At 40.1% G+C, this 12,311-nt stretch overlaps 1 protein-coding gene across 1 annotated transcript in view; it reads right to left on the bottom strand.

The window, feature by feature from the left end:
• The window catches only part of Gars1 (glycyl-tRNA synthetase 1), a 47,339-nt gene extending 37,424 nt beyond the window's left edge, over positions 1-9,915 (bottom strand). Inside the window, 1 exon segment of the mRNA XM_047562565.1 lies at positions 9,626-9,915. Within this exon segment, the coding sequence (XP_047418521.1) occupies positions 9,626-9,847 (222 nt within the window). The 5' untranslated portion in view covers positions 9,848-9,915.
• Positions 9,916-12,311: the final 2,396 nt, after the last annotated feature.

Raw genomic sequence — 12,311 nt, 5'->3', positions numbered from 1 at the left:
GAAATGAATCACTGAAATTGAAACTGATAGAAATGGTCAAAGAGCAGATTGGACAGAGCTGAAGAGAGGATTAGTGAGCTAGAAGACAGTCCTAGAGAAATTACCCAGAACAGTACAAAAATGCAGTTTAAAAATACAAGAGGTAAATAGTCAGAGAGAAGAAAAAGTCTAAAAGTTAAACCAAAATGCAGAAGAATAAAGAAATTATTTAAGAGGGAATATTTCAGAAAATAATGAAATTTTCTGTAACTGCTCAAATACATGAATTCTCAGATTGAGGAAGCACTGGAAAATGCAAATACACAAAACAAAAATCCACATATAGATAAGCTATAGTGAAACAGAGTGCTTAAGTTTTGGGAGACTGGCTTATTTCACTTAGCATGATATTCTCCAGTTCCATCCATTTACCTGCAAATGCCATAATTTCATTCTTCTTTAAGGCTGAGTAATATTCCATCATATATCATATTTTTTTATCCATTCATCTGTTGAAGGGCATCTAGGTTGGTTCCATAGTTTAGCTATTGTGAATTGAACTGCTATAAACACTGATGTGGCTGTATCACTGTAATAGGCTGATTTAAGTCTTTTGGGTATAAATAAGAAGTGGGATAGCTGGGTCAAATGGTGGTTCCATTCCAAGTTTTCTGAGGAATCTCCATACTGCTTTCCACAATGGTTGTACCAATTTGCAGTCCCACCAGCAATGTACAAGCATAACTTTCCCCTACATCCTTACCAACATTTATTGTTGTTTGTATTTTTGATAACTGCCATTCTGACTGGGGTGAGATGAAAAACTAAAGTCTGAAATGTTTTCTCTGATAAGCAGATGCTAATTCACAATGGGGGTGGGCTAGGGAAGAATAAAGTTACTTTAGATTATGTAGAGGGGAGTGAAGAGAGGGGAGGGTGTATGGGGGTAGGAAGGATAGTAGAAAGAATCAGACATCATTAACCTACGTACGTATATAACTATATAACTGGTAGGGCTCTACATCATGAATAACCAGAAGATTGAGAAATTATACTCTATTATATATGATGTATCAAAGTGCATTCTACTTTCATGTATAACTAATTAAAACAAATAAAAACTTTTTAAAAAGCCAATCCCCATCCTACCCCACCCCCAAAAATAAAGTGCTTAAGAAGTGTTAAAGACCTGGATGCAATCCCTGATCAACTAATCATGAAACCATGAGCAAGCTGAAAACATCTTTGAGCTTCCTCAACTATAAAATCAAGATGATAATGATAGCTAATTGGACTGTTATAAGAAGGAAATGAAGCTGGGTGTGGCTGGGTGTGCTTGAGAGGCTGAGGCAGGAGGATCGCAAGCTCAAAGAGCCTCAGCAACTTGGTAAGGTTCCAAGCAACTTAGCGAGACCCTGTCTCAAAAAATTTAAAAAGGGCTGGAGATGTGGCTCAGTGGTTAAGCACCCCTGGGTTCAATTCCTGGTAGCAAAAAAAAAAAAGGGAGGAAAATGAAACACTTTAATTAAATAAAGTATTTTCATAGCACCTAATAGCAGAAATACAAAACATAATAGCTCTTATTATGCTAAAAAGCAACTCAATTGTGTGTGTCCACATAAACTTCACACCCAATTTGTTTTAAAATGAATTACTTCCTTCTGCTTAGGTTCTCCATCTGATAATGGTTATAAAATCTACTATTTTCAAAAAGGATATATCAAGTTATCCTTCTTAAGCTCCAACATCTGGTAATTTTCACTTCAAAATTTCCAATATAATCTTCCCCTTATACTCCTAATAGACTAGGTTGCTACAAGATTACAGTTTATCTCTCACCCAAAGGTGTCCACACTAACATTAGGCCTGGCTCCAAACTATCCTAATTCATGTTATTTCTGTCATTTAATAAGTCTTATTTCACAAACACAAAGCCATCCCTGATTTGGTAACCTTTTCTACTCTATATCTTCAATGATTATTCTCTAACCCAGTAAGTACTTCCTTGCACCTAATGACATTCTACCCCATCTTTTATGAAGCATTTCCAAATATCCCAACCTGACAACTGCTCCTAGGGGACATTATTCCCCTTGGAACTCTCAAGCAGAGGCTGTTTTTCTCCCATATTCATCAAGGACTGGAAGATGGACAGATGTAGTCCTTATTCCCCTCTATACTTTCTAACCAGTCCCTCTTTCCTCCTACCCAAACCTCTGTTCCTCTGAAGGAAGGGCCTGTCGTCACCTTTCCCTGAGCTGTCATCATTTTCCAAGTTCCCACTGACTCCCTTCCTCCAATGAGTCACCCTCTTCCACAGATCACACTTTTTAGAATGTCCCGGTCAGGAGGTGAAGAAATTGTCAGAAGCATCTTTCCATAGTTTTAACATGCATTGCATCTTCCAGGAATGTGTGTTTGCGTGTGTGAGTGTGTTTGTGTGTGTGAGTGTGTTTGTGTGTGTGCGTGACTGGGGATTGAACACAAGGGCATTCTACTTCTGAACAACATCCTCAGCCCTTTTTATTTTGAGACAGGTTCTTGCTAAATTGCTGAAACTGGCCTGGAACTTGCAATCTTCCTGCCTTGGTCTCTGGAGTTGCTGACAAGAAGATGTCATTTAAAAGAAGACTATCAGAGCTGGTGAGATAGCTCATGTTGGAGGGCGCTTGTCTCGGATGCACAAAGGCCCCGGTTCAAGTTCCCAGGTCCCCAGTTGACGGTGGGGGGTCCAAAAAAAAAAACTCTTTGAAAGAAGACTACCTTGTTTGAGAATTTTACAAAGAGTTGTTCAATCTTCAAGGAAAAAGTCATTCATTACTTGAGAAAATAAAACACAACATATTACCAATGCTGCTGGTATCTAAGCCACCAACAATATACCTTATCGGTACATATTTATAGCAACTGCATTCAGAATAAATCTAAATATAGGTATAAGCAAATGCTTACTGCATTTTAACTCTCAGTGGAGTCGCATGCAGAATTTATATACCAAAATACATATTTATCGCATTTACACCATTATTTGTACACATTTTTTATTAGAGCATTATCCTATACATAGTAGTTGGGTTCATTTTGATATAATCATACCTGCATGGAATTTCATTTCAATCCCTTCTTGCCTTTTCCTCCCTGTTATCCTTTCTCTACTCTACTGATCTTCCTTTTGCTCATTTTTGATTGGTTCTTTCTACTTATACATAAAAATGCAACTTACAGTAGAATATTTATATATACATATAGTGCGATTTTGTTAAATTCATTCTGAATTTTCTTTCCTTTCCTATCCCTCCTCACTCTCTTTCAATCTCCTCCTCCTATTCACTGATTTTCCTTACATCTTTGTGATATCAGATCCTCCCCTCCTGCTCTCCCTTATTTTGCTCTAGCTTCCACATGACAGACAATTTGGCCCTTGACTTTATGGGACTAACATTTCATTTAACATAATGTTTTCCATTTCCATTCATTTACCAGCAAATGTCGTAATTTTATTCTTCTTTATGGATGAGTAAAATTCCACTATGTGCATATATCAGATTTTCTTAATCATTCATCTATTCACAGGAATCTGGGCTGACATAATTCAGCTCTCTTGAATTGTGCTGCTCTAAACATTGAGGTGGCTGTATTGCTATATTATTTTTTAGTCCTTTTGAATAAACAATGAGGAGTAGTGATGGCTGGTTCATATGATAATTCCATACCTAGTTTTTTAAGGAATCTCCATACTGCTTTACAGAGTGGTTGTAATAATTTGCAGTCGCAGCAACAATGTATGTGTGTACCTTTTCTCCCACATCCTAAATAGCATTTATTATTATTTGTGTTCTTGTTGTACACATACTTTTGTTTAATTAAATTTAGGTAGATATTTTGTATGAATGTCACTAAGAATGGAAATGAGGAATTCTAAAACATGTGGTATAAAAAGAGGACCCGAGTCTGATTCAATAGTGAACCAAGGATCTAATTATACCCCATTCTCTTGTCACATCCAGATTAGTCTGGCCTGTTACACCTGCATTTTTATTGTATTATCCTAATCTTTTTAGGTAAAGCAACAACCCCAACCACCCTCTAACTTCATTGTATCTTATTATGATAAGTATTTAGCACTACTGGCTTATTCCTTACTCTCCCACGGGTTCTTTCCCTTCCTTTTCCTGTCAAAACACCTAACTCCTAAGTATTCACCAACAGCCCTTTCTGATGGGGAAAAGAAGCCTACATGAGCTTCTGCTCTGAAGGCATGGTTGTAGTTCCTTCTGAATGTCAAAGAAGTAAGCAAGTCCCTCTCTCCAACTCCTTGGTGTGTCATTTCCTCCTCAAGCTTCTCAAAGGGAATGGGCAAACAAGGCTGCAAGTAAACAGGTAAGAAAAAATTTTATTTCACTCCCCTAAATGACGTTTTGTCTTTTAACGTTTGGGCACAGAATTAGGCACAGAATTAGGCACACAGGTTCAAGCAGAAGCCAGCTACAACATAGAAATAACATGAGAATAATGAGTCCTGCACTGAGTTCATCATCTCTAATATCCCAGTGAAGAAAAGAATATTCATATTTATTCTCAATAGTGGATTACAATCATGATTTATAATGATCGGATCCTGAAAACAAAAGAACTAGAGGTACTGGAGACAGGGTTGTGGTTCAGTGGTAGAGTGCTTGCCTGGCATGTGTAACACCCTGGGTTCAATCCTCAGCACCACATATAAATAAATAAATAAAATAAAGACCCATCAACAACTAAAAATATATATGTGTGTGTGTGTGTGTGTGTGTGTGTGTGTGTGTTTGTGTGCATATTCACATATAGAAGGTTGGGGATGTGGCTCAGTTGTTAAGCACCTGTGGGTTCAATCCCCAGTACCAAAAAAAAAAAAAAAAAACAAAAACTGAAGGTATCCTTGACATGGACGTAGTTAAGGATTCCAGGTTTCTAATTATTTTTGAGGCTGAGGCAGGAGTTTCACAATTTCAAGGCCAGCCTGAACATCCTAATGAGAAACTCTCTCAAAATGAAAAACAAAAGGGCTAGGAGCTCAGTAGTACAACACTCCTGAGTTCAATCTCCAATAATGCAAAAAAAAAAAAAAAAAAAAAACTGAAAGAAAATTTTAAATGAAAATTTTAAATGTGCTGAAACACATTCATATTATCTACACATCTATTCATTAATGTTAGACAATAAATCATCAGTGAGAGACTTCCTTCCAGAATCATTTAAAAAGGCATTTCTATCATCTCACCAAATTCAGAAATATCAATTTTCTTATATAGGTGCAAAATATCCTCAAACTGACAATCATAAGAAAATAGGTGGCTGCATGCCAGCAGTGTTTGATAGTACGGCATCCAATAAATACCTAACATCTCACCAAGTACTTATAATATACTGGGCAGCATTCTCAGCACTTTGCACAAACTCTCATTTTAACTTTTCAAACTCCATTTCCATATTGCAGATGATGAACTACCAAAAAGTTAAGTCATTTGCCTAATGACAGAAAAGTCAAGATCTAAACTTTGGAAATACAACTTCAGAGCCCACACTTACTAAATTATTAGCCTACATTGCCACCAATATTTACTGACAAACACAAAAACAGGCAGGGGTATAAAGAAAATTCATCAAAAAATTCTTCAAAACTTTTCCTATCTTGACAAATTCCACCTTAGATTTAAAAAAAAGAAAAAGAAAAAAGGCTTCTTGGTTCTTCTTCTCATAGTAGTTACTTTGTTATAGCTTCAAGCCACACCCACCTAAATAGTTTGAGTGGCCTTTTCAGTCCAGAAAATAATACACTGAAAGCTGACCAAATCTCTACACCAGTTCCTCCCTGAACCTCTAGATCAGGTAAGTCATCTCTACAGGTCCTGCTTGCACCAAGAGTCACATTCCTTCAACTACTTAATCTCACTTAACATTAGGACAAAGCCAAGTGGGGAGAAAACCAGCAGAGTGGTCAACAACTAAATGCTGAAATGGATAAAGTGTGATCAGTATCCCTTAGGATACGAAGCAGGGGCACTGGAGAAGGTCAAAGACAGTGCAGTGGGCAGAAGATGGAATGGAAAATGAGAAAAGTGGAGACAGTGGCAGTGTAGGAAGAAACCCCAGGTTAGAAAGGAAACAGGCTGGAGGAAGGAGTTTCAGGGAGATTTGGAGACAGCAGTCCAAGTCTGTCTTTTTTTAATAGGAACCAGATACTTCTGTTCTCTGAAAGCAGAGGTTGTGAAACTTTGTAGTATCAAGGCCCCTTTTCACTGTTAAAATCACTAAGGACCCCAAAAGCTTTTGTTTATCAATATTTACTATACAGCCAGCCCTTGACTTAAGATAGTTCAACTTAAATTATTTTGACTTAACAATGGTGCAAAAAGTGATATGCATTCAACAGAAACAGTCCTTTAAATTTTGAGTTCCTATCTTTTCCTGGGCAAAAATATAGAGCTGCAGTTCCCAAATCAGTCAAAGAATACTTAAGGATAAACAACCTACACTCTATAGCATGCTGTGTTACTAGTGTTGCTAAGTTAGAATATTCTTGGGTAGGCTAAGTGTGTATCGAACACATTTTCAACTTACAATGGGTTTATCAGGATACGATCCCATTGTAAGCAGAGCAGCATAGGTGTTAGAAATTAAAATAGAAATTTTAAAAAATTTATTAATTCACTCAAAATAATAAAAGCTCAATATATGCTAACATGCATAAAAATAACATATTATGAAAAAACAACTATTTTCCAAAATAGTGAGAATTATAGTTTTATAATTTCACAACTCTTAATTTCTAACTTAATAGAACAAAACTAGACTCTCATATCTACTTCTTTTGCAATATGGTATTTTGAGTAAATAATATTAAGAAAATCATACAGAGTTGGAAAAGGAAGTAGATTTTAAAAGTCTCTTCAGATGAGAAAAGAATTCACTGTGATTATTCTTCTTTGATACTACATCAAAATTCTGACAAGTAGTAGCTTAAGTTATTTCTAATGCAAAAATAATAGAACTAAACTTTTTATACTGTTACATTTAGTTCATGAATGCTATCTTCGAATGGATCCTTTAAATGGAAATCTGATTTCATAACATTATGCACTAAACTGGTCATTTGGAAAATACTGATTAAATGACTTACGCAGATCTTCCAAATATTAATCCACTTAATATACAATATTAAAAAATACCCATTTATTAATATCACTGCTCACCTAATCACATTTTTTATACCCTTTTTTATTTATTTATCTTTATATGGTGCCGAGGATCAAACCCAGTGCCCCACACATGGGAGACAAGCACTCTACCACTGAGCTACAACCCCACACCTCATCAAAAGTCAGGTCCTGCAACTCATACTGTAATCCCAGCAATCTGGGAGGCTGAAGCAGGAGGATGGCAAGTTCAAAGTCAGCCTGGGCAACTCAGCAAATTATTTTAGATCCTGTCTCAAAATAAAAACAAGGGCTGGGGATATAGCTCAGTTGGTAGAGTGCTTACCTTGTAAGCACAAGGCCCTGGATTCAAACCCCAGCATCACAAAAAAATAAATAAAAAATAAAAATAAATAAAAACAAATAAATAAAAAGTACTGAGTATAACTCAGTAGTAGATTCAATCCCCAGTACTGAAAAAACAAAACAAAAAGAAAAGAGTCTTCAAATACTGTGAAGCTGCCAACCTCAAAGTTAAATTTCCCAAAATTCTAAAATTCCCTAAAACCTTAAATTTTATGATTGGGCACCAATACTATCAGTTGTTTTCTTGAAGTAACAATCTCACGTCATTCATCTTCCACAGAAGCAGATTTATATGAAACACATGCCACTAACCAAAACAGTCCTTAAGCATCTTCAAAAATCCACTCCTTTTCAACTGCACAAACTTCACAATGGAAATATGTAAAAGGAACAGGGGTGACAGTGTCCCATTTCCTCATATGCAAAAAAATAGGAGGGGGTTAATTAGATGACTTTTAAATTCCTTCCAACTGGCACTTGTCTCACTATGATTCAAAGTTCCAGGCAATTAACTGATATTTGTGTGGTCCTACAAAATTAGAAAGAGAACCCAAACCAACTTACATAAATTAACTCAATCAGAAAAAAAAGTACAAAAAACAATCAAGCCAACATAAACAATACACAAAACTCACAAATCAATATGCAAAAAAGATAAGAGTAGCATGGGAAGGCTGTTGTTACATGATCAAAGTTTACTTCAGTTAACCAGACCCACTGTAAGTACAGATGGATAATTTGCACTGCAGTTCCAGGCAAACGTGGCAGAGGGAGGGGTTTGGGTTGTGCTTTTTTCTAAATTAGATGTATTCTCCCTTCTAAGAAAGGATATAAAAAAAAAAATTGAAGAGTTACAGTAAAGACAAAGGAACCACACCTAATTTTATTTAGGGAGGAGAGGATGGATGAAGGGAGAATAAGCATACAGTGTTCTGATGCCTACAAAAAAGAAGAAAATAACACGGTGAAATTTTAAAATAAAAAAAACTATAGAACAAGTCAGGTTCAGACTAGAAAGTAGAGACTGCAAAGTGACAGAACTTAATGAATTTGCGGCAGTTATGCCCCCAGTGAGTTATTTCTGAGATAGGGTTCCACCCTCCGAAGCTAAGGCAAATTATTGCATCAGGCGCCAGTGCAGGAGGAACTCGTTTGGTGTTTACTACTAGTAGGTCATAGATCCCCGGGTCCTACTGCAATCTTCTGGTTTTACCTAGTTTGACGTGAGACTCATCTGAACTCATCTTTTTCTTGCCCTCTCGAAATTTTGATCTCCATGCTAGTGCTCTAAGAGAAGGAGGCCTTTTATCAAATCACCAAGTCCTCCAGCCCATGAAACCACCCCTCTCTTCCGCAAAATGAAATTTGAAAATGCTCCATAGTTAAGGATGGCTGACTTCATCGAGTAACTAAGCACATTCATTCACAGTCTCCCAGGTTTCCACTCTTTAAGCTCGCTGCTTCCAGATGGCATTTTCAAAAGTCAGAAAAGATGACAAGAGGAAAGGGTCAGGGATTCACATCGTTAATAGAAAAGCAAGTTTGACGCCTCCCTACTCCCACGTCCCAACTCTTCATTTTCTCAGCCGGTCATTCGGCTAGCTAAGCACTGAAGCTTCCTTCAGAGATGAAAAGGAGGAAACAACATCCAAAGCATCCTGAAGATCAGAGAGTCTGGTCGTAAGATGGGAGAACAGGCACCTTCAGCTCATCACTGACCTGGGAAAGAATTAGGAAGCTGGCCACCCGAGGTGGGTGCACAAAGAGCACAGCAGAGCCTGGCAAACTGAAATTAAGGTTATGCACGGAGGACACGAGGAGAACCGAAGGGTCACAGATCCCAGACACGGAACGTGGGCAGGGAAAGGAGAACAGATCAGGAGGAGAGGGAATTATCCAAGGAGCGGAGGACACGGGTCCTCCGAAGGGAGGTGGCTGCCGCACCCGGACTTGGGTCTAAAGTGGGGGAGGCGAGGAAGACGCCAGAGGATGAAAAAAGAAGGGTGCCCGGCGCGGTGCGGGTGCTTAAGGAGGAGGGAAGGATGAGCAGGAGGGGAGCCGCGGAGGAAAGCCGGGGGCTGGTAGGGGGCGTAAAATGCCGGTACCTGCTGGCGCACAGCTAGCCTGAGAGGTGCCAGCACCTCCTCTGCCCCGGTGCCCTCCATGCTGCTCCGGGAGGCGGCGGCGGGGACCGAGGTCTGGGCGCTGGCGGGCGTGCCGAGGGGCCGGCGGAGCGAGGGCGAGGGTCGGACGGGGGGCCGCGGCGGCAGCGACAGCAGCAGAGCAGCGCGGAAGGCTCTAAGCAGCGCCGGGCGCAGAGAGGGCATGAGCCGGCGGCTCTGGGCGGTCCGGAGGGGGCGGCGGCGGAAGCGGCGCGCGCGGCCCGGCCCGGAGCATGATGAAATCGCCGCGTAAACGCCGTGGCGCGCGCGCAGCCGCACATTCCCCACCCCGCGCCGCGGCGCCGATCCGCGCCCGCAGATTCGACACGGAACCCGGAAGGGCCGGCGAGGGGATTCTTCCCCGCGGGCGCCGGGAGGGCTGGGAGCGAACCGAGGTGCTCAGAAATGCGTGAAGCCACCCCAGTAAGGTGAACGTTCAAGCACACAGCTCTTCCTGAGATTTGCAAACTCAGATGTGCCAGAACCTTCAAAGCAAGAGCTTGTCCAGCGGACAAGCTGGAGCAAAGCTATTTGGGCATGGGCTTCTCTTTCTACTCTTTCGTCCCCTGCCCCTTAAACTGATTTGTAAACGTATCGGATAGGGATTTAGACTTAATTTTGCTCAAGCTCAGGTATTTCTCGATTGTTACTGGAATTAAGGTCCGCCAGCACTGCATGCTTTCGGAGTCTGAGGCCAGAGAACCGACTTTTAGGGTCCCAATAAATGAGATCCAACCACTCACCCCAAAAAGTAAATGGGAAAAAATAATGATGAAAGTCAGGAAAGGAACTTTAATAGATACGACCAAATTGAGAAGGCAAATGAGACTAAGTGTTTCATCCCTGTCTTTGGGCAACTAACATAAGCTTTACTTTTAAATAGTGGAAGAATCAGGGCAAGAGAGGTATGCATAATTAAACAATCTTGATCAAACTGTGGTATGGTTGATCATTATCTCAGTTCTGGTTCTACCAAGTGCCTGAGTGGGCATTTATGTCCATTTGCTGCTTAGGATGTTTATCAAACCTGTGATCCTAGAAAAGGGGTGCAGTTCCATTAGAGAGCCTATCCTACCCTGGATGGATCTATCTGCTATGCTTCATTGTCCTGAAAGAGGTAGAGCAATGGAGATTTCTAGGTGCCACTCTACGGATCAGGAACAGGACATTGGGGAACCTGGCAGTTGAATTTCCCTGCAAATCTTGAAAATACTCTTATCTTGGGGACAAGACAGGTAAATTTAGGAGTAATAAGCCTTGTTTATCATACCTACATGCAGATTGAAGGTAATAAAGAAGACAGATACAAAATGGAGGCAGAGATACCAAGCTTTATCCTGCTTTTAGTTGCCCATTGGGCAGCTGCAGGCCCAAGCGAAGAGTCTGCTTTTCACAAAAACAGCCTAGGTCTTTATGTATATTCACTTGGGTCTTGTTTTAGTCAGTTTTTTTTTTTTTTTTTTTCTGCTGTGAACAAAAGACCTGACAAGAACAATTAGAGGAGGAAAAGTTTATTTGGGTCTTGTGGTTTTTCAGAGGTCTTAGTCCTTAGACAACTGACTCCATTCTTTAGAACCCAAGGTGAAGCAGAACTCATGGTGGAAAAGTGTGGCAGAGGAAAGCACCTCAGGACTTGACATCAGGAGAGAATTCTCTCACCAAGGACAAATATATACCCCAAAGGCATGGCCCCAATGATCCACCTCCTTCAGCCACAGCCTACCTTCCTATAGTTATTGCACAATTAATCCCTATTAATGCACTGATAGATTAATACTCTTGTAACCCAACCATTTCATCTCTAAACTTTCTTGCATTGTTTCATACCTGAGGGACATTTCATAGTTAACACATATCAGGCCTGCACCTTTTGGTATCAGAAGGCAAAAGCTCACCCTCAGAGCAGCTAATAGTACCATGTTCTGAACATGTGTCCTATAAAGAGCCATGAAGTTTGATTATACATGTGCAGATCACCAATTACTTCACTTTTCCCTACCTCCAATCACTTTTCCCTAAACCTCAGACCATCCTACTTCGTTGTCCCCTGAGTTCCCCTAAATCTTATCGTTGGGTAGATAAGTTTTGAGACTTCCTTTCTCATATCCATACCCTTGGCTTCCCCAGATCTTCTGTTTCACAAAACTCAGTTCAGAGATTGACATGTTATGAGAGACAAAACAGGCCTGCTTTGGTAACAATTTGGAGAGCCAGCCAGGGAGCCCATCCAGATGGGCTCATGGGTCCCTTGCCCTCAGTATTGAGCACTATGAACAAATCTAATCAGTTTACTGAACCACTTGTCCCTAGAATCACCTCTGAGACCCGCACAGTGCTGCCGGCCTTCAGTGCATAATTTCACTTTTGCAAGAGTACTGTTTCTGGGTTTGAAAGCCATCTTACTACCCATGATTAACTTTGGCACAAGTGACTGGATTCCCTGTTTCTACTTCCCTCTGATTTGAACTTCATTGTGAGAGTCTTGTTTTGGGGACACCTAATATTTGATTTCTGAAAGGCAGCCTTGGTTTTGCCTTCATTACCAGGGTTCTGGTCCCTGATGGTAGGGAAGGATAAAGAGATCTCCACATACACAAATTCTCTTAGGTTTCTCTGAGTTCTAGCTCTA

The sequence above is a fragment of the Sciurus carolinensis genome, chromosome 8 (assembly GCF_902686445.1).
Source record: "Sciurus carolinensis chromosome 8, mSciCar1.2, whole genome shotgun sequence".
NCBI classification, from domain to species: domain Eukaryota; kingdom Metazoa; phylum Chordata; class Mammalia; order Rodentia; family Sciuridae; genus Sciurus; species Sciurus carolinensis.
Note: the sequence above shows the minus strand (reverse complement) of the source record. Positions and strands in the feature narration are given on the sequence as shown.